Source organism: Brassica napus, chromosome A9, assembly GCF_020379485.1.
Source record: "Brassica napus cultivar Da-Ae chromosome A9, Da-Ae, whole genome shotgun sequence".
NCBI lineage: Eukaryota > Viridiplantae > Streptophyta > Magnoliopsida > Brassicales > Brassicaceae > Brassica > Brassica napus.
The window spans coordinates 28,811,980-28,835,078 of record NC_063442.1 but is presented as its reverse complement, the minus strand read 5'-3'; the positions used below and the strand labels follow the sequence as shown (position 1 = coordinate 28,835,078).

The 23,099-nt window shown below is 34.8% G+C and overlaps 4 protein-coding genes and 1 pseudogene across 4 annotated transcripts; 3 read left to right on the top strand and 2 right to left on the bottom strand.

The window, feature by feature from the left end:
- The first annotated feature begins 5,833 nt into the window (after positions 1–5,833).
- On the top strand, positions 5,834–8,598 carry LOC106417910 (F-box protein At5g18160). Its single transcript, XM_013858626.3, has one exon. The coding sequence runs from the start codon at positions 7,385–7,387 to the stop codon at positions 8,504–8,506; it is 1,122 nt and encodes a 373-aa protein (XP_013714080.1). The 5' UTR covers positions 5,834–7,384; the 3' UTR covers positions 8,507–8,598.
- A 202-nt stretch (positions 8,599–8,800) lies between these two features.
- LOC106417306 (putative F-box protein At1g50870) lies at positions 8,801–14,032 on the top strand. Its single transcript, XM_048740117.1, has one exon. It carries the CDS (start codon positions 9,496–9,498, stop codon positions 10,654–10,656), a length of 1,161 nt encoding a protein of 386 aa, XP_048596074.1. The 5' UTR covers positions 8,801–9,495; the 3' UTR covers positions 10,657–14,032.
- On the top strand, positions 12,697–15,859 carry LOC111200693 (annotated as a pseudogene).
- A 117-nt stretch (positions 15,860–15,976) lies between these two features.
- LOC106418066 (purine permease 1) lies at positions 15,977–17,488 on the bottom strand. The gene is made up of 2 exons (XM_013858745.3): positions 16,677–17,488; positions 15,977–16,459 (listed from the first exon to the last, which is right to left on the bottom strand). The coding sequence occupies exons 1-2, from the start codon at positions 17,373–17,375 to the stop codon at positions 16,091–16,093; spliced, it is 1,068 nt and encodes a 355-aa protein (XP_013714199.2). The 5' UTR covers positions 17,376–17,488; the 3' UTR covers positions 15,977–16,090.
- A 158-nt stretch (positions 17,489–17,646) lies between these two features.
- BNAA09G27430D (probable hexosyltransferase MUCI70) lies at positions 17,647–20,902 on the bottom strand. Its single transcript, XM_013857231.3, has 9 exons — positions 20,365–20,902; positions 19,957–20,214; positions 19,671–19,884; positions 19,475–19,584; positions 19,191–19,390; positions 18,989–19,092; positions 18,475–18,662; positions 18,181–18,380; positions 17,647–18,090 (listed from the first exon to the last, which is right to left on the bottom strand). The coding sequence occupies exons 1-9, from the start codon at positions 20,603–20,605 to the stop codon at positions 17,854–17,856; spliced, it is 1,752 nt and encodes a 583-aa protein (XP_013712685.1). The 5' UTR covers positions 20,606–20,902; the 3' UTR covers positions 17,647–17,853.
- Between the last annotated feature and the right edge of the window lie 2,197 nt (positions 20,903–23,099).

Genomic DNA, 23,099 nt, shown 5'->3' with positions numbered 1-23,099 from the left:
TGTTGCTGTGACTTCCCATTAGCAACCAACCGAGCTTTGTGGCGTCGTGGCATCCCGTCCGGACCTGTCTTATGCTTGTAAAGCCACATTGAACGAATAATGTTAGTATCAGGGGGTCTAGGTACAAGCGTAAACGTCTTATTCTTAACCATAGCACCGTACTCATCACCCATTGCTGGGTTCCAGTTAGGATCAGACAAAGCTTGTAAATGACTTTTGGGAAGAGGTGAGACAGTTGAAACATTGAGGGAAAGAGGAGCTTTTTGTTTGCGAGTACCATCTCTGCTTCTCGTTGTCATAGGATGACGCGAAGAATTGATATTAGCAGGAGGTTGAGCAACGGTGGGGAGTGGTAAAGGCGGTGAAGAAGCCGTGCTTGGTGGAGATAGCATCGGCGTGAGAGGAGATTGTAAGATATCCTTGAACATAGGTGAAGGTTCTGTTTCAAGGAATTGATAAAAACCTGCCGAGTTTGACTGTGTGTCTCAGCAGCGGGAAAGATCGTTTCGTCAAAGACCACATGACGAGAGATGATGATTTTTCTGGTCTTTAAGTCAAGGCATCGATAACCTCTTTGATTGGTGGGATAGCCAAGAAAAAGAGAAGGTTTGGATCGGGGCGCAAGTTTGTGAAGGTTGGAGTGGTTTATATTTGGATAGCAAAGGCAGCCAAAAGTACGAAGGTGGTCATATGTGGGCTTTTTGTTGAATAGTTTTTGAAATGGGATTTGGTTATCGATGGAAGTTGAGGGTAAGATATTTAGAAGGTGGATAGTGGTGTGAAGAGCTTCCACACAGTAGATAGGTGAAAGGCGAGCTTGAAATAAAAGGGTACGAATGGTGTTGTTGATGGTTCGGATCATGTGTTCTGATCGTCCGTTTTGTTGAGACGTATGTGGACATGAGAACCTTACATCAACACCATTTGAGGAGAAGTAGTTGAGGAACTGATTGTTGTTGTACTCCCCACCATTGTCGCATTGAAAAGAACGAATTGTGCTTTTGAACTGTGTTTTCACAAAAGAAGTGAAGTGAGTGAATTTTGAGAAAACCTCAGATTTGCGTCGTAATAGATATACCCAAACAAAATGAGAGAAGTGGTCTAAGAAAAGGACATAATATTTGATACCACTTATGCTGGGTACTGGAGAGGTCCAGACATCTGAGTGGATTAGTTCAAAAGCAGAAGAAACAATTCGTTTACTCTCATAAAAAGGAAGTTTTAAGTGTTTACCCAATTGGCAAGCTTCACAACAAGATGGAAGCTGCCCTTTATTACAAGAGAAAGCATTAGAAGAAATTAAAGAGCTAAGAGAGGCATTATGAACGTGCCCCAATCTTTTATGCCATAGAGTGGGAGAAGCAACAACAAAAGCAGAAGGACAGGTCGCCGGTTTATTGTGATGAGAAGCGATGGAGTAAAGTTCCCCCGTGCTGTTACTGCGGTGCAGTGTCATCTTGGTGTTGAGATCCTTAATAGAAAATCCAAAAGGGTCGAATTCGACCGAACACCAATTTTCATTAGTAAACCGACGAACAGAGATAAGATTTTTAATAATGTTAGGAGCAACAAGAACGTTTGATAAAGAGAAAGCATGAGAAGGAGTTAAAATAGATGTAGAACCAGTTTTAGTGATAGGTATGGAAGAACCGTTACCAACAATGACTGAATTTCCGGTGCTATGTTTAAGAACAGAGTTTAGTATACCTGACGAGGAAGCCAAATGAGCTGTGGCCCCCGAGTCCATGTACCAATTTGCCGCACCGGGATCCGCGATTGTCATCGTCGAATGCGTGAGCAAAGTCTGTTGTGGGCTGTAGCATATTCTCAACAACATTGGCTTGTGCAGGACGTTGTGGTGCTGCGCCAAGGATTCCACGAGGATTAGGTTGCTGCCAAGGTGGTGAGTATTGAGGCCATTGCATCATCGGTCCTGGAACGTATGGTTGCTGCCATGCTGAATTCCAGTTGGGAGCCCAGTTGTTGTACCAAGGACGTTGGTTGTTGAAACCACCTCGACCTCTACCTCGATAGCCTTGCTTGCGGTTGTTGTTGTTCTTACGTGGCTGCGGTTTGTCTGTGTTGATCGTGAGGACTGTGGAAGATGATGATGTGTCGTTGGTGACTGGCGTTTTGTTGTTGCGCTTGAGTCTGGTCTCCTCGTTCAGAAGCATCGACCTCGCAGATTCAAACGATGGGAATGGATCTTTGTGCTTGATGACATTTATAATATTGTCATACTTCTCGTTCAAGCCGTTGAGGAGATACATGACGAGTGTTCGGTCTGGTACTGCAGCGTCGAGGTTGGCTAGGAGATCCGAGAGTGACTTGAGTTTTTGAGAGTACTCATGAACGGAGAGGTCTCCAATTTCCGTTGTTCTCAGATCGTGATCAAGCTGTAGCGCACAGGCCTCCTTGTTGTCTCTGAATTGGTTTTCGATGCGGAGCCAGATGTCCCGCGCAGTGCCGCCAGGTTTGAATGTGCTGCGAAACAGAGGCTCAGCGAGTGTGCCGTACATCCAGAGCTTGACAAGTCCATCGCGCTTCTTCCAGGGAGAGTCATCGTCGTTCGCCGGTTCACTGGTTCCGTCAACGTGACCCAAGACGTCAAATGCGAGACAGTGTGTGAGAAATAATTCTCTCCACGCGTCATAGTTATGATCCTCATAGTCCAAGATCAAAGGAATGTGAGTTTTAATGTTGTTGATACCGAAAGCCCTCTCAACGACATTGTTTGCAGCCATTGAAGGAGAGAGAAGAGACAGAGTGAAGACAGAGAGAGAGAGAGAAACGTAGAAGCGGAGGAGAGGTGAAGAAAAGTTTATGAAGAGAAGGTTATATCAGATCTCAGGAACTTTGAGGCTTCTGATACCATGTTATTGGAAGTATTTCCCTTGCCTTTCATTAACGTACTTACAATGTTTAAATACACAAAGTGGTTTCGTTAGTTACACTTTACAAAGGATATCTATCTAATAAGTTAGGCTTCTCCAAGAATATAGGTTGAACCGTTGGCATATTCTTTCAAATATTAGCGGTCTATGATTGATCTATCGCATTAAACAATTTTTAGAACATTGTCATGACTTTAATGAGCTCACATTCTATATCTCGAGAGAGACGTCACAGATCTGTCTCAGGAGACAAAATGCCATCGCAAGAAGAAAACAAATAAACAACTAAATGAGCATTCCCTCAGAATCGAAGAACTTATCAACATTGATTATTTCAGACAAGGCTGAAACTTGATATAGAGATTTTCTCGAATCATCATTGGGTACCCTCGAAACAAAAACAAAACGGGAGAGATCAAAACCAACGAAAAGCAAAAAAAAAAAAAAAGACGAATCTGGTTCCCTCAGAAAAATGATTTGTTCTTCTACATTGATGTATTCAGACAAGGCTGAAACTATATATAAAGGTTATTCGATCATCTGGGAATTTTATCGCCCTAAATTGCAAAACCGGAAAAAAAAATAAAAACGAAAATATGAGTATGGATCAAATCTGGATACCCCAAATCTGAAAAACGTAACTTATAGTTAACGAAGGATCTGCTTTTGAAGCGACGAATTTATAGAAGCCCTAGTCTCGGTTCTGGAAATTATACATAAATAACACAAAAGTCCTGGTACTTAAATTCTTCAAACATTTAACCTGAATACTTATCATATTTACAATAAGGGTCCTATTACAAAGAGTTTATAACACAAATAGGCATTTTGTATGTTTTTATTACACATGAGAGCAGTTTATGCTACTAGCACATTTTTTGGTGGTTGATTACTCCTTTGTCCTCTCAAAAGCGAAACCAAAAATGGATGTTTTGGTAATAGACCAAATTGTTCTGGTTAGTTTAGTTTATGGGCTTGAATTTCAAAAATACTAGACTCTGATTGGTGGACACAAGAAGAAGTGTGGTTTGGTTAATAAAATTAATTGGTACCTGTAAAAAAGGTAAAATTGTAACATTTTCACTTTTCCAACCCTAGACCTAATTTACCAATAACTTTTATTATCCTGACGACGAACAACGGCGAGAAGAGGACGGAGTACGTGGCTGAGGACGGAAGATAAAACAGTGGTTATAAGAGATATCGACGACGACGGCAAGGGGAAGTGGGTGGGAAAGCGATAGCCGATTGTTAGTTTTTCTTCTCCCAAAATTGTCGCTTTATTTGGATTAAAAGAAATCGTGACTTGAAATTGATAATTGTGTATGCTGAAGGCTTGTTTTGCACCAATTTGAGGCATGAATCCAAATTTCTGGTGGGATACCCAATAGCCCTTCAGTTTTGGGCGTTTGAAACCATCCTAGCTTTGCTTGAGCGTTTAGGTGGGGATGATGAGTAGAAGGTTTTAAGTTATGTTGGTGAGAAGCTCCCACAACATACTGGGTTGGTTCTGTATAGATGTATATGTGGACTTGTAAACGAATGTGCGTTTGGTTGTACATGTGGACATGTGAATGAATGTGCGTTTGGCTGTACATATAGACACGTATTCCGTGGTGTCTAGCAATTTTCTTTGATTATGTGTACTCAGAAAATTGGTTGTGTAAACTATCTGAGTTGTACATGTGTACACGTATGAAGCTATACATATTCTCAAGCTTCAAATCGTTGTGGACGGTTTTATTCTTATGGTAGGGTTTTTGGAATATGAAATTTAGGATTCTAATAAATATATAAATAAATACTTAAAAGTATTTAAAAAAAATTCAAAAATCGTTTCAAATATAATTTTTGATTTTCAAAAATAAATTTTGAAAAAAAAAAGAAAAAAGTTTCGAAAAGAAAAAAATCAAAAAAAAATTATAAAAAGTTCGAATTTGAAAAAGTATAATTCGAAAACATAAAAAAAAAATCTATTTTTTATTTTTTATTTATTTAAATAACTATTTATTATATATAGATAAAAAAGGTATAAGAGTCTTTTGCCATTTAATAAAGAATGTTTTTTTGAAAATGTCTTTTTAGTAGTGGTAAAGATGAAAAGTGGTATCATAAAAGTGGTAAACATAAAATTTTCCCAATAATCTTCTAAGGTCATCTTCAACAAGACAACAAAACACCAAATTTAGTGTAATTTCATGGGAAATTGCCACAAATACCACATTCATAGTATTATTTTTATGTTTACACTAACCACTTTTAATAAAGGGTTAAAGACATTTATACTTCTACGGTTAACTAATTTAGACTTAAGGTTTATAGTTGAGGGCTGGGATATGATTTTTGGAATGTGAAATTTAGGATTCTAATAAATATATAAATAAATACTTAAAAAGTTTAATTTTTTTTTAAGAAAATAGTTTTAATTTTTAGATTTTATTTTTTTGCTGACAATATTTAATTTTAAATTTTAATTCAATTATATGTAAAAATAAGGATAAAATAAATATTTTTATTTAAATTTATAGTTAATAATATATATGTATGTATTTAAAATTATAATCTTGGAAATATTTTAATCTATTTGTTTTTGTTAAAATAAATTAAAACAAATTCTATAAAGTTAAGAAAATTTTTTTGTTAGGTATATAACTATAAAAATGCAAAACAAGTAATATTTGGGAAATTGCCAAAAAAACACATTCATAGTACCAATTTTTTATGTTTACACTAACCACTTTTATCCTCACTTTTAATGAAGGATAAAAGATATTTATAACCCTAGGGTTAACTAATCTAGACTTCAGGTTTAGAGTTGAGAGGTGGGGTAAGATTTTTAGAATGTGAAATTTAAGATTCTAATAAATATATAAATAAATACTTTAAAAAATATAAAATTTTTTTTAAATATAGTTTCAAATAATTTCCGATTTAAAAAAAAAAATTGAAAAAAAAAACGGAATAATATACTTCAATTACTATCAAACTTGTAATTAAACTTAAATATACTATATAATTTATATTTTAAATTTATTTTCAAATAATTAAAGTATTAAATATTAAATTTTTATTTAAAAATAAATTATTAAATGACCATTATTATTTATCACTGACAAATAATAAAAATATAAATAATAATCTAAATGTGATAAAATAATTATTTATCAATCATAAACGATAAAGATATAAAAAATTTAAAACTGAAATATCAAATAATATATATTATTACTTTTATTGTAAAATTTTGGTGTCATTGTTAGAGCTGACAGAAAATATTTGACACCAAAACACCAAATTTGGTGTAGTTTTCACATCAAATTTGGTGTCATTATTGGAGATGCTATAAGATTATAGAATACTAAGACTTTTGATTTCCAAATTATTTAAAATAAAAAGATTATTTTTAATAGTTATGATTATTCTTAAAAATTATAAAATTATAAAAATAATATATAATTTTCATATAATGGTTATACTCGCAACCACCTAGTATTTTGTAAAAGATGGAGGAATCCTGTGATTTTCAAGGGTATTACTGATGATGGTGAGCTTGTTTCTGCACCATCTATATTGTCAGGATCGTATTGTATTATATATTTCAATCCTGAGGAGAAATAGTATTAGAGAAGCCTTGTTTGAAGGAGTCAAGGGTGAGACGCCGTTGTGGACTTGCTCCGTCAAGGAGTCTTCTTCCTTTGTAGAACCACCACCTTTGTAGCCCATTGCTCTCCAGTTTTACTTTGTTCTTTGTTTCTCCTTTCAATGACAGTTAGTTTTTTCAATTAAATTATTACTCTTTTCTTGTGTTCCATTAACTGTGCACCTCAGTGTTACTTTTTTTTGTGATTCATTCAGTTCTTGCCTGTGCAGTTACTTAGATTTACTCTCAAGCCACAAGAATCACTTATAACTGAAACAGATCTTTATTTCTTAACATGATCAAGAGTCAGACAGTGATCAGAAAAGCTGTAAAATCAACTACGTACATTGCTTATTTTTTTGTCTTCTTGTGTTGTCTTTTTTCTTAACGATTAGTTTAGCTAAAATTGGATGTATATATCTCCCTACAGAGATCGCTGCAAGTCGATCGTTCTACATTTATTGTTGTAAGCCTCAATGTTTCTTATTTGTTTATTTATTTATTTGTTTCTTTAGGTTTTAGTTTTTTTTCTTCATAGGGAAACCGTTTTGCTAAATTGATTGTCGCCCGTAGAGTAATCGTTCTTAACATTTTTTCCCTTTAATTTCTTTTGTTAAGTAAAGAGGAAAAAAGGGTTCAATTTCTTTTGTATCATAATTATTTTAGGCCCTTAAATAAATTAGAGAGTTTTTAAGGGGTTCAATTTCTTTTGTATCATAATTATTTTAGGTCTGTTTTCGGTTTTTCCAAGTCGGTCTATTACATCGTACGGCCTACAAACTTTTATCTATACTGAAACCCTAAGTAGAAACGATTCAAGTCAAAAGGAAAATATAATTTGCAAGAAAGAATGATTAACAAGATAAGACTACGAGAGCGACCCAGAGAGGACAGATCACAACCAAGCAATATTCCTAATGATCTAACCATGGAGATACTCTCAAGACTTCCTGTGAATTCAATCGTGAGATTTGGATGTGTCTCGAAGCGATGGTCCTCTTTAACCAGACTTCCCAATTTTAACAACTTGTTCATGTCTTCAAGGAAGCCGCGTCTCCTCCTGGTCACCTTCTCAACAGGGTTGAAGCAATATGGTATATTGTTTCCTCAACACCAGAATCCTGACGGTTCTTATCCTCCGTTCTACAGTTTTCAAATTAAGAACATTAATCATCCGACCTATGCTCGATCCGAGAGTGTTCAGGGATTGATTTTACTACCCGGTTTCCAAATTTGGAACCCGACCGTGAGGCAATTTTCATCCTTACCACCACCCAATGAACACAACCCGAATCAAAATTGTAAGTGTTATTTAGGATACGATCCGTTGGAGGGTAAACACAAAGTTCTCTGCATTGTACATTCCGAGGAGGTATGGGTTCTTACATTGGGAGCTCAAGAATCATGGAGGATACCAACCAAAGGTATCCCTAAGCATTATCCGGAAGCATATGGGCCATGCATCAATGGAGTTTTGTATTACAAAGCTCATCTTTTTGATTATGATTGGCAAGAAATAATAATGAGCTTTGATGTTAAATCTGAAAGTTTCAGTCCGATAAAGTATCCCAAGGCTCTTTCTCGTTTGGAGTTTGATATGTTACCTTATGAGGGAAGGGTAGCCTTGGTTAATTATAAAAATAACTTGAGTAAAGTTGATCTCTACATTTTGAAGGATGCAGATGGACAAGAATGGACACATCAAAGCTTTAATAACATGATTTGTGAAAGCACATTGAGATCTCCTGTGGTTTTCAAGGGTATTACTGATGATGGTGAGCTTGTTTTTGCACCATATTTGTTGTCAGAATCGTACTGTATTCTGTATTTCGATCCTAGTAGAAATAGTACTAGGGAAGCCTTGTTTGAAGGAGTTAAGGGTGAGATTAGACGCTGTTGTGGAATTGCCACCCGCAATATTTACATTATGGATGTTTTCCCAAATCACATCCAGAGTGTCGTGTATTTGTAAAGCAGGGCACTCTCTTGCTCAATGCTATTCATATATTTTCTTGTGTTCCTTTTCATTGACAATTATTTTTTATGAAAATTATATTATTGGCTTGTGTGTTTTCTTGTGATTTTTGTTTTGATTATTCCTTCATTCCCACTAAACTACCCTACTAAAAGGAGCCAAACTCTTAGTTTTGAGAAGAAAAAAAAGACCTCACTAGGGATGACAAAAAAAAAGACCTCACTAGGAAACACATGGAAATAAATCATATATGAACGACAGAACCATGTGGAATTCTGTTTTTAAGCATCACAAGTTTATTTGTAAATCCTACAATATTGGGAGCTGAAGAATCATGAAGAGTAATAATCAAAGATAGTCTTAGGCATTGCTAGTGTTCATTATGAGCTTTGATGCCCGACTGAAGGCTAGCCTTAGTTGTTACTTGTTACTAGGTGTCTCTTTGATGATGTTGATCTCTATATTTTGAAAGATGCAGATGGAAACGAATGGAATTCATGTACCTTGTAAGTTGTAAGTTGTAAGTTGGTTTCTCTAAAGAGAATCTTGCGTTACTCTGAATCCACTGCCTCACCAATTTCTTTTGTGAAATATATTTTATTTTTAAAAATCTATATATTTTAAAACTTATAGATATATACTTTTTTTTATTTAAGTTGTTTCATAAAATATGAAAAAATAAAAATAATGTTTTTATATATAATTATATATTAAAGGAAAAAGGACATAAAGTTAAAAACTTAATTAGAAATTTATCAAGCAGAAAGGAAATAGAAATAATCTTAGTAATGTCAATTATGTGTAATTTACAATTCTTTAAGGTTATGTTTGTAATTATGTTCGATTTAGTTTACAATTCTTTAAGGTTATGGTATCTTTATCGGTTTTCCCAAGTCGGATATCGTATATCGTGCGGGCCTATAAGGAATAACACTAAAACATATACATTGAACCCTAAGTAGAAACGATTCAAGTCATTGAAAAGAATGAGGGTTTTCAGGAAAAAAGTATCGTTGAGATGGATTAACAAGAGAAGACGAGAGAGATCATCCAGACATGACAAATCGCAAACAAAACATATCCCTCTTGATCTAACCATGGAGATACTCTCAAGACTTCCTGTGAAATCAATCGTGAGATTTGGTTGTGTCTCGAAGCTATGGTCTACTTTAACCAGACATCAGAGTTTTATCAACTTGTTCGCATCTCGGTCATCTTCAGGGCAACCACGTCTTCTGGTCACCTTCTCAACATGTTATAAGAAATATGGTATATCGTTTCCTCAACACCAAAATCCTGACGGCTCTTATCCTCCCTTCTACAGTTTCCAAATTAAAAACACTAGTTATATGAGATATGTTCGATCCAAGAGCGTTGAGGGATTGATTTTACTACCCGGATTCAAAATTTGGAACCCAACCTTGAGGCAGTTTTTAGCCTTACCACATCCCAGTGAACATCCGAGTCAAGATTGTGAGTGTTATTTAGGATACGATCCTTTGGAGGGTAAACACAAAGTTCTCTGCATAGTAGATAAAGAATATTCCGAGGAGTTGCAAGTTCTTACATTGGGAGCTCAAGAATCATGGAGAGTAATAACCAAAGGTATCCCTATGCATTTCCCAACTGGAGGACTTGGGCGATGTTTCAATGGAATTCTGTATTATGAAGCTCGTCTTCTTGGTGATGGTAAAAATATAATAATGAGCTTTGATGTCAAATCTGAAAGTTTTAGTCCGATAAAATATCCGGAGGGTCCTTCTCATTTGATGCTTGATATAATACAGGGAAGGCTAGCCATGGTTGCATTTTGTTCTTTCTCAAATATTGTTGATCTCTACATTTTGAAGGATGAAGATGGACACGAATGGACGCATCAACGCTTTCTTAACATATTTGGTAAAAGCAAACTATGGCTGGAACCTGTATATTTCAAGGGTATTACTGATGATGGTGAACTTGTTTTTGCACCAAATACATTTCCAGAGCCGTATTATATTATATATTTCGATCCGAAGAAAAATAGTACTAGAGAAGCTTTATTTCAAGGAGTTAAAGGTGAGATTAGACGCCGTCTTGGACCTTATATCTACTATTACAATAGGGTTGATTTCCCAAATCACATCGAGAGTCTCTCGTCTTTGTAAAAGCAGCACTCTCACTCGCTCAATGCTCTTCCTATATTTCCTTTGGTTCCCTTTCATTGACAATTATTTTTTAATGAAAACTATATGATTAGCTTATGTATTTATGATATTTGTTTGATCATTCTTTCATTCTCACTAATGTGCTCTGCTAAAAATAACCAAACTCTTAGTTTTGAAAATTAGAAAAAGACCTCACTAGGAAACACATGGAAAATATAATCACATGAGAAAGACATAACCATGTGGAATTCTGTTTTTTCAACATCACAAGTTTATTTGTAGATCTTACATTGGGAGATCAAGAATCATGGAGAGTAATAACCAAAGATATCCTTGGGCATTGCCAGACTGAAGCAATGGGCAATGCTTCAGGGGAATTCTGTATAGCTCGTGTTCTTTGTGATGATCATTGTATCATCGTGAGGTTTGATGTCAAATCTGAAAACTTCAATGCTCCGATAAAGTTTCCAGATAATTTAACTAATTTTGTTTCTCATACGATAATCGTCTTATGAGGGAAGGCTGCTAGGTGTCCTTTTGATGATATTGATCTCTATATTTGAAAGATGTTGATATGCGCTTTCTTCATATACCTTGTAAGAGGGGATGGGGGACTGGTGCTGGTGAGCCAATAGACGCGCCATAAAGTGTGTTCTGAATTGTTTTAGGTTCTATATTTCGATCAAGGGTACTAGAGAGGCTCTTGCCTTTCTACAGCCACCATCTTCGTAGCCCAATGCTCTTCAGTGTTACTTTGTTCTTTGTTTCCCCTTTCAATTACAGTTAGTTTATCTTCTGTTAAATAATGTGATTATCTAATGTTTTTTAACTTTTTATTGTGTTCCATTGTGTACCTCAGTGTTACTTTGTTCTTTGTGTATCACTCAGTTCATGTCCGTGCACTTACTTAGATTTTCTCTCAAACTATTTATCACTCTTCTTTTGCGTTAGGGTACTGACTCTTACGGCAAAATTTAAGGAAGATCACTAGGGTGACAAACCACATTAACCTCGTTAAGCAAGCATCAATGATGGTTCCTACTAAACTGAATATTTGGTTGAGAACCATATGACTTCATAGACTCCGCTGATTCCTAAATAAACAGAATAACACATTCTAGCACATTTTTTAGACAACAAACAAGAATCACGTATGTTATGTGCCCGTCTCAACTAAAAAATGGGCCATGTACTATAGAAGAATTTGAGACTTATTTTCTCATACAAAAATAGCTTCTAAAATATTGATTCCTAATCTAAGCTAAAAAAGCCCAAAAATTGCAACGGGTCCTGTGCAAATGTGCCTCCAGCATATGCTTAGGATCGGGCCTACTTATATATGAGTAAAACTGAAAAGGATATTTGTTTCCACGCAAGATTCAAAAGTCATACAGCTATCAGAACATTAATTCAACTACAATAAAAACTCAAAAAATTAATACTCGAAAAATTAATAAATACTATCAATTAATAAATTTTTCTAGTTTCAAGTTGGACAGATTCAAAATATGATACAAATTATATTATAATAAGATAATATTTATTTAGTAAAATATATGGTCACATTAAAATTATAAATTAAAAAAAAAATATATATATATATAAATAAAAAGGGGAAATTTTTATGTTTACCACTTTCATGAAAGGAAAAATTTCATGTTTACCACTTTCATGGTACCACTTTCATATTTGCCACCACTAAAGGGATATTTTCAAAGTACATTCTTCATTAAGTGGCAAAAGACACTTATACCCTTGTTATATATATAATAAATTATTATTTAAATAAATAAATAAATAAATAATATTTTTTATGTTTTCTAATTATACTTTTTCAAATTCGAACTTTTTATAATTCTTTTTTGAATTTTTTTTTGATTTTTTTTAAATTTTCTTTCTGAAAATTGAAAATTATGTTTGAAACTATTTTTTAAAATTTTTAAGTATTTATTTATATATTTATTAAAATCATAAATTTCATATTTCAAAAAACATATCACACCTCTTAACTCTAAACCTAAGTCTAGATTAGTTAATCCTATGGGTATAAGTATCTTCTACCCTTCATTAAAACTGGAGGTAAAAGTAATTAGTGTAGACATAAAAATGGTATTATGAATGTGGTATTTGTGGTAATTTTCCATGAATGAAGAACATTAATAATTAATTTATGGTTAGTTTGATAAAAAAAACTTATTATATATTTAGATGGACCAATCTATTTCCTTAGAAATTTTTAAAAATCATTGTGGTGATGACACATGGAAACCTCAAATGTTGTAATGTTCCTCTTTTAATATACAAAAGATATATAAAAATAATAATACGCGTAGACTTCACCATATACGATAGACCATGAACCAAAATAGTTCTAGTACTTTATAACAAATGGAAATTATGTTCCATTAAAAATAAAAAATTAAGTTCTATATTTTTAAAACTAGGAGTTTTGTCGCGGACATAATAATTTTACAAATAATTATAGAGGAAATTTTATGTTTACCATTTTCATGAAACAATCACTTTTCATCTTTACCACCACAAATAATTATTGTTTTTTTTAAATGGTAAACATAAATTTATAGTTGAACGACTACTTTTCATATTTACCACCAGAATCCTGATAAGGGGTCTTATCCTCCGTTCAACAGTTTTCGTATCACAGAACCTTACTTTTTGAGGAGCTGTGTATGTAAGAGCGTTGAGGGATTGATTTTAATATTAGGCCCTGACGGATTAGTAATTTGGAATCCTACGTCTCAACGGTTTTCAACCATACCACATCCCAGTGAAAAATACGCTGGGACGATCAACCAAAATTGTTATGTGTTATTTAGGATACGATCCGTTGGAGGGTACGTAAACACAAAGTTCTCTGCAAAGAATTTAACGAATATTCCGAGGAGGTGCGAGTTCTTACATTGGGAGAATAATAACCACTGGTATCCCTATGGCAATGCATTCATCAATTGCAGGACGTGGGCGATGCTTCAGTGGAGTTCTGTATTATGAAGCTCGTTTTCTTGGTGATCATCATGAAATCATAATGAGTTTTGATATCAACTCTGAAAGTTTCAAACCGATAAAATATCCGGAGGCTCTTTCTCGTTTGGTGTTTGATATGACACCTTGTGAGGGAAGGCTAGTCTTTGTTACTCACAGGGCCGGGCTTAAATAGAAACCCATCAAGCATGTACTTGGACCCGACGAAAATATATAAGGTTTAGGGCCATTATTAAACATAAAGAGCATGTAGTTCTAATGGTAACATGGTTCTAAGTGTACAATTGGAACTGAGTTCGATTCCCCTAGGGCCGATATTTTTTTTTGCTTGTGTACCAATATTTTTCAGGCCCGGCCCTGGTTACTCATAGCGTTGGCTTAAGTAATGTTGATCTCTACATTTTGAAGGATGCAGATGGGCACGAATGGACGCATCAACGCTTTCTTCACATACGTTGTAAACGCAAATGGAGAAACTTTTTGAGTTTCCAGGGTACTACTGATGATGTGGGCGAGATTAGAAAATGTTTTGGAATTGCTAAGTCTTTGTACGTTAAAGATTTTTTCCCAAATCACATAGAGAGTTTCGTGTCTTTTTAAAGCAGTAGTGCATTCACTAGCTCAATGTTCTTCCTATTTTCTTTTGTTATGTTCCCTTTCATTGACAATTATTTATTATGAAACAATACGATTCTTGTGGTGAGTGCCCATAGAATTTTCAAATATCTGCTCTTCTGCCTTTACTAATATTGGAAGGGAAGTCATAGCGCGCAAAAATTCTTGTAAAGGTACTTAAGAGTATAGATACTTTGAATCTGGATCGAGTTCTAATTCTTCATGATTCATTATGTTTGTGCTTTTGTTCAAAATTGTAAAACAAAAAACTCCTAAAAGTGAATAGTCTTTAGTGATGATATATTGCTTGCCAGTCCCATGAACCGGCGCTTATCAGTTTTTGTAAGCATTCTCAATACAGCAGCTCAAACAATCAACAAAAACAGCATTGATGGTCAAAAGAGTGAACTTGTGGTTAACCATGAAATATGAGAAGATAGCTACGAAAGCTAACTGTGATACGAAACTAGGAGATAAGCTATATGCATGCATGTAGTTATCAAAGCCAGATAGAATTCCTATCTGAATAACCACCATAATTAAAACACAGGTGTTGGAGATTGTACTCAATCGTCTAGAAACGCACCTTCACAAAAACGATCATCCACACTTAGAGATCTTCACCATAAATCATCACCGTAGATCGCCTTAGACAACATCTTCTCTTCAGAAGAGATCCCTTCTAGATGACCTCAAATCCTGATAAAGAGACCACGTTTAGATCTCCAAACCATTTAGACACTAAATACGCTATTTCTTGTCTAATGCGAAATGTTAGGAATTTTCGATCGTTTGATTGCTTAACTAAATAACACATAGAATTTGATCACCGAAGTCTCGAACCGGTACATCTCGGGTGAGAACCGTCTCCTACAACTTCCACTATCAATCAAAGGGGTTTACACAAACGCTCTAAGCGCTCTCCTCGTATAAAACATGACACCAACAAAGAAATTTTATCCCTTAGAGACATGACTCGAACGATGTTTCTTTTCCTTGGTTTCTTCTGCTCTTGATCTCTCTCTCTTAATTTCTCTTCTGTTCTTGTGTTTAGGGTTTCTTTCGGATGATCTCTTGAAACAGGTTGGCGTCTTCTTATATAGTCACACGTAACAGACCTTATGCAGAATTTTCTTTTCACGTAATACATAAGTGAATGCGACCAGTATTGGGCCAGCTAGGAATTACCATTCTGTCTGAATAGGCTATTCTATTTGTACAGATATGGAATAGGGGCGCATTCAATTCGTCTTTGTTTATTAGAGTTTAGTCCAAGTTTTTTTGTTTCATCGCGGGGTAGAGCAGTTTGGTAGCTCGCAAGGCTCATAACCTTGAGGTCAGGTCACGGATTTAAATCATGTCTCCGCAACATTTTTTTTTTCAAGGTGTATTCTCGCTTCCATTGTTACTTATGTGCCGGACCTGCCGGTTAAGGTAAAGAGAAGAAGAGAGGAAAAGAGATAATTGGAAAGTAGAGAACCAAATCATGTTGCCACCATGGTTGAAGTAAACGCATTATGATAGGACCCCTACAGTTTCATATGGCAGTTTATGATCACAAGAGCCCTAGCCATTCTTGTCTTCTTGATTCTTCGAAACAATGGTTCTGGTTTCTGTGAGTAATGAAGCTTTATGTATGTAACATGTTACACATGATGTACAAAAGCATTTTTTAAAAATAAATTCAACATTTTTTTCAAAAAACGAAAAGAAGCTTTATGTAATTGATTTATTTTACATATCAAATATTTTTTACATTTACACTTACTTGTACAACTATTGGTTTAATCATACACAATAAAAACGTAAACGACCTTCAAGCAACAGCGGAGACACTAACTGGAAGTGGAGGCAGTTCTGTCTCCTGCAACTGAGTCTTATTGATAATTCTCTTACCGGATTTAAACTCGCCGTAGAAGTAAGAAACGAAGCCCCACAAAGAGAGAAGGAGAGCAACACCTTTCTCTACCTGAAACTTCTCTCGGAAACACACGACGGCCAAAACTTCCGTCACCGGAAGAAGAGCACTTATGAGAACACCAGAAGCTAGAGAAGACGCACAGAACACAACCCCTATGGCTCCTAAGAACAACCCTTGATATACTATCCCTGTCATCAAAATCAACATGTAGTAAAACGCAGATCCTCCTCCTACCTTGAACTCTCTTGCTTCTATTGGTATAACCTACCGAACATATATATCAAAAAAGTGTTGCACAATGATTAATTTGCAGGACCGGATTTGAGATTTAGGGACCATAACATTTGTAGGTTAATCTTAATTAAATAATTAGATAATTTGAGGACACTGCAACTATGTATATTTATTATTAAAAATTTGGGGTCAAGACAGAATGTTTCATTCGGATATTTATACTATAAAGATCAGATTCTTTGTTTACCTTGAAGTCGCCTTCTACAAGCATCCCAACGATACAGAAGCAAGAAGCAGCGATGCACATGACCAACTGCATCTCTAACACAAGTGTGAAAGTGATTTGTTGTCGAACTTTCTTGTAAGTAAGCTCAACGAACGGTAATATAAAAGCGTAAAGAACAGCTGCAGTGAGAGTCACCAAGAACCCAACCACATACTCCTTGTGGCTCACGTCAGCCGACCTCTCTCCGTCGCCGCCACGTAAGGCCAGGATTCCCGTGCCGGCCGTTAACAAAACGACGGCGTTTATAGAAAAAGGAGTGAACGTTTGCTTGACCATGAAGAAAGAGAAGATAGCATTGAACCCTAACTGTGTCCCGACGATGAGTGATGTTGTGGAAACTGGCAGATAAGCTAATCCATATGCGAAACAGTAGTTGTCAAGTCCTATGAGCAACCCTATGACGATAGAGGCCATGAACATTGGAGTTTCCATGAGGACAATCTCTGTTTTTTCTATATTTTCAGAGTTATTGCGGTTTCTGCGGCGGAGGAAGGAGAGAACGAGAGGGATGAAGATGACTGGGCATCCTGCGGTTGAGATAAAGCTCATGAACCATATTCGTTCTCCGCCGTTGTTGTAGTAGAGACGAGTTAGCAAAGGACCTCCACATGTTCCTATAGCCAAGATCATGCAGATTAAGACAAGCAGACTGTTCTTCATCTTCTTGCTAGCTTTTCTTGTCTCAAAAGCAAACGGTCAAAGAGACAGCAATTACATGCGTCTTTTATGTGTTTTGTTTGTTGTTAGGTTAGAATTGGGTGAAGCATTGTTACGTAGCAGCTTCAAAACGCTGTATGCATGGTCCTTACATCGTGATAAAAACGAGACGTGTTCAACACGTTTTGATGTACACACATTAAGTATGACAAAACAAAGATTTTGACAACACTGAAAACTAAATTAGGATATGGTCTCTCAGACAATTTTTAACTTTCTTCGAAAAAAATTGAAACTATGATTTATTATCAAAGTACAAAATGTCCGTGTATATATTATATACATTAAAAATTGATTTTTGAATCCTTATAATCAATAGAGAAACAACAAAATGAAGGAATATTACTGTGGTAAAATTTGAATGTGTAGTTGGTGATGAGAGTGCTTTGTTTTCTTTCTTTCAGTCTTTAGGTGAATCTGGTCATAGTACAGGCAGATTAGCTTTCCTGTTACCTCTTGGACTAGACCGTCTGCCTCTTCCACGCCTTCTAGGCGATCTCGTGCCGCCCGCTCTCCCACTTGGGACTTTTCTAGGCAAGTCGCTGCTGATTAAAACAGGTGTAGCAGGCAGTGGAGCCGGCGGTGGTGGCGGAGGAGAAAGATTAGGCACTGGAGGTTTTCGCCTTGCGATTCTCTCTTGTTCTGCTCGATGATATCTCTGCATTTTGATTGTTTGATAAAGTCAGGATTATCTTTATTACTTTAGCTTAAGTGCTAAGTCAGCCTGAAAAAAGAAGAGATCAATAACCTGAACTACAAAGTTGCGTCTCTCGCAGTCAAGGAACATGCTTACTGTCCAGTTTGCTTTTGCTGCAATCTTGTCTCTTACAGTTGAGAAACTGATTTGATCTCTGGAAGTGAATCGGTCTACTTCGTTGAACCAAAGACAAGTGAAGAGGTTGCTGATGGGGACATGCTCTCTTAAAATGACACACCCCTCAGGCACATCTGTATAGCCCCGACCACAAAATTGTGTATAGATTAAACTTTTTGATGCTTTTAAGCAGATTCTTAGAGGAAAAAATGAGCCACAGAGACGTACCGCTTGTGATTGGGAGCTTTGCAACCGAGTAAGGGGTTAACCCTTCATTCTTGTAGAACTCCACCTGAAAGTCGATAGAGGCGTTGTCATATTTACCAGCAGCTTTATTTGCTTCAGCCTCCACGAAGACATCAAACCGTCTATAATGTCTAGAAATTGCAAAAGTAGCATTTTTTCTCCACAAGAACCTGATGGAAAAGAGAGGTCAGTCTCAGATTGCTGGGGTCTAGATATGGAATCACTAAAGCTACGGTCTTCTAAACTAAAAGAGTGAACTTATTTGAAACAACTGCAACTGAACATGTAAAAGTTAATGAAACTGGACTATTAAGCACAGCTAGCATTTGTATAAACTAGCAAATTTCTACCGTAAGTAGTCAATTATATGAACAGAGGAGCATTTGTTATTCGTAACAGCAGGAAGCTGAATAGCCAGCCACAAACACAATATACAGCATATCACTAGAGATATTCTGGGATTGGTCTCAAAAGATAAAAATATGATAGGGCTTACCTTTCAAGAATTTGATGTGGATCAACGACAAGCTCAAGTTTTCCATCAATCCATAAAGAATAGCGAGCATTTGGAAACAGCCTATGGACAAGAAGCTTCGGCACCTACAAAGAGACCAAGGTATCAGCTTGTAAGTCGCTTTTATGATCTCTCTCTCTCTTATCTTTCGTCCATCAAAGGATAAGAGATGTGTATAATTTACCTTTCCATTGCGCCTTCCATCTAAATAAGGGAGATTATGCACAACAACAACTCTCCATATCCCTACTTTCTTGTTGCCGTTAAGGCCTCGTTCTCTCTTCAAAATTGATTCAGTTCCTTCATCAACAAACATGTAGAAGCAAACTGTTTCCTCCGAATATTTACTGATATTTTTGGGGGCCTTTACATCATCAAACGCATCTGGAAAGGAGAAAGATCCTTCATCAGAAACACACAAAAATTGGCAACACGAAATAAGATAAGTATCGTGAGAAGACAGTTTACCAAATACAGCAGAAGCAACAACAATCCCACGGCACTGCTGCATTTCAAGAAGATCAGCCTCATCAATGTCAAAACCTGTATTTCGACCAGGTTGAGGTCCTTTGACAAACCTGATTAGACAGATCATCCATGAAGATGAGACATAACAAAAACAGAAAACCGGAATAAAAAAAAAAAGAGCAGGAAGATAACTTACCCACAATGTACGGTCATTGTTTCTTTGATGTCAAAAGAATGATTCCTATGTTTCAAAGTAGGATAACCACCAAAATCTGAGCCTCCAAACTCTGTCTCTCTGTTAAGTGGGTCTTCATGTATATACGTTAAGTTCTTAAGAAGAGGGGAAAATGAGGGAGCATTCGGCATCAAGGCAACTGCCTCTTCTACTGGAAGGTAACATACCGGGCATGCTGAAAACAAAACCAAAGAGAACAAATCAAAACAGTCTCTAGCATCGTAAAATCACAGAAAAGAAGACTTACGGCGAGGTCCAGTTCTTTTTCTGTCGGCAGGTGGGGGAGGTAAGGTGAAAGTGTGACAAGGATGTCCTTGAGGAAGCGTATAGCCAAGAAAATGTATAGGAGGAGGAGGGGAGAGTATGACATGTGTGCCTAGAGTAGATATATTCCGAATGTTGACGTTTTGATCTTCGTTTGTTGGTAACAAGATAGAATGATTTACAACGGAAGTGCCATTGAAATGAAGACTAGGAGGAACTTGAACTTCCTGACCATCTTCACCTGATTACAATAACCATAAATCAAAATCCACCAGAGCTCTAAGAAGCATTACAATTCTAAACCAAAACACCACACATTGGGTACAAAGCATACTCCTATTGTCTAAGACCAATTTAGAAACTAAATGGACAAAACTCAAAAAGGAGTTACCTTTGCCGGCGTAAAGGACGCGGAGGAAGACGACGGCGGAGATTAAGAAGAGGAGCAGCATGCCCACCTTCTTACGACCAGCGAATTTGCAGATCCAATGTACAAAGCCTTCCCTCTCCTTGTGCATCTTAGATGGTTTGGTACGATTCGTCGTGGTCGTGTGGATAGGCAAAACGACGGCGTAGAGACCCGTCTTGTCCAAGGAACCGTAGCTACTGGATCGAACCCCCAATCCAGTCATCTCTTCCTTACCTCATTCTCTCAAATCTTCCCAAACACGAAACCACTCAATAACTCAATAAAAAGCTCAGCTTTAACTCTGAAATTGCAATCTGATCTACACCAAAAAGTCCAGCTCAGACAGATTCGAATCCAACTGTGCGACGATGCGAAGGCGACACGGATCAATGAGAGTTTCGGAGGAATATATCAAAAATTGGTAAGGGTTTGTGATTGGTGGATGGGGGTTTTGATTCCTTTTATGTTTTTCAAAATCAGGATGGGAATCTCCGAGCAAAAACACACACACAAACAAAACAAAAATATGGAATTTGATTAAAAATTAAGTATTTTATTTTATCAAAATGCATGTTTTAATAAACGTCAAAAATATATATTTTTATATTTTATATTATTTTATTAACTAATAATGACTAATTGTAATTTCTTATAAAAAATTGGTTTAGATTTTTCACACATTTTAATAAAACACGTGCATAATTTTTTGTGATTATTTTTTTCCATAATTTTAATCCAATAAAAATTCAATAAGTACAATTAAATTTTTTAAAATTTGTAATTAGTTAATAAAACATGCATTGAAAATGAAAAAAAAATAGATTTTTGAAACAAAATTTTTCTTTAAAATATGTAATTTTATAAAACGGATGGAGTATATAACTACAAAATTTGTATTTAATATTAAAAATTTAATTTAATATGTTTGATTAATATGTAAAAAATCTAAAACATTTATTATTTGAAATAGAAAGAATATAAAGTATTTAAAATTTTGGGTATTGTTATGATTGTCCAAACACTCATGTAAGCGTTATTACAGAGTTGTGACAACTAAGTTTTTAAATAAAGTTTGAAATATTTATTTAAACACTCACTACTCAGCAGCAGCCATCCATGAATCCTGTCATTATTAGTGTCATCTGTCGAACTAAATTATTAGTTGAATTTGTTGTTGCTTTTTTTGTTTCCAGTACATAGTTTTGCTCTCAAATTTATTACACATGATACCATCGGCCAAAAGCTATAGTCTTGTATATATATTCTTTGTAATATCAGCCAGAAAATGATATGTTTTCTCTGTTTTATAACAAGTGTTGTTTGAATCTTTTATATACCAATTAAAAACAAATCTCATTTTATCTTGTTTTGTATAAAAACAGAATTAGCCACAAATACTTCAACCAATTAAAACATGTACTGCATTGCATAATACAAACGGTTACAAACAGTAAATAACATTAAAATTTTGAAATAAATTTTGAAATATTACTTAATTTAAAGGAAAAAAAATTCTTAAAATCACTTTAAGTGAAACGAGGAGTACCTTTTTAGGTTTTCTTTCTTTTTAAATGTTTACAATAGGTATGTTGGTTGGAGAACCACCGCTTCCGATGCATATCCCATGTTTAGTATCCTTGGAATGATTTATAGTGGGATATAAGGAGATTGTCTGAGTGTTGGTCTGCGGATGAAACCAGATTTTTTAATCCCAATTATTTTTAGATTGAGAATTCGGCCAAAAAAAACCTCAACTTTACACGAATTGCCAAAACAAACATGAACTTTGGGGCTCGCCAAAAAAACACCAAACTTTCATTGACTTTAAAATTAATTAACAATGTTTTCGCTGACTTGCCAATTTAGCACGCCGTCAACAAATTTAACAGAAATATTTGACGTCGTTTATTGTTGACGTTAAGTGAAACGACGTCGTTTTCAAATGAGATGAAACGACGTCGTTTTACACGATTTGAAATTAAAAATATGTAAACCCCTGGATTCGAACCCAGGTTGGTTGGCCAAATGAGAAGGTATTTTACCACTGGGCTACTGGCACTTTCAATGTACTTACTAACATGTTTACTTTTATTTGGTACATATTAAATATAAAAAATTCTCTATAAACTTAATAAGATCTTTAAAATTCCAAAAAAATTAAAAAAATAAAGAAGATTTTTATAAAATTAATTTTGAAATTAAAATTGAAAATAAATTTTATTTTTCTTTTTAAAAAATAAAAATTCTTCCAAAATTTTCTAAAAAATTAAAACGAACTTTAAATTCCAAAAAATTGAAAAAAATAAAGAAATTTTTTATAACATAAATTTTGAAATTAAAATTAAAATTAAATTTTATTTTTCTTTAAAAAAAATAAAAAAAATACTTTTCTTTAAAAAAAATAAAAAAATCTTCCAAAAATTTCATAAAATTAATTTTGAATTAAAATTAAATATTTTTTTTTCTTTAAAAAATCAAAAAAATTCCAAAATTTTCATTTTTAAAAAAAAAATCCAAATTTTTAAAAATTATAATAAAATGCAAAAAATTAAAGTTAGAATTATCAACTTTTTATGTGTGTATAATTAATTTCAACTTTTAGCAAATGTATTAAAAAAATTGAAAATTTTGGAAGGTTTGTTATTTTTGAAAAGAAAAAATAAAATTTTATTTTTAATTTTAATTTCAAAATTTATGTTATAAAAAATTTCTTTATT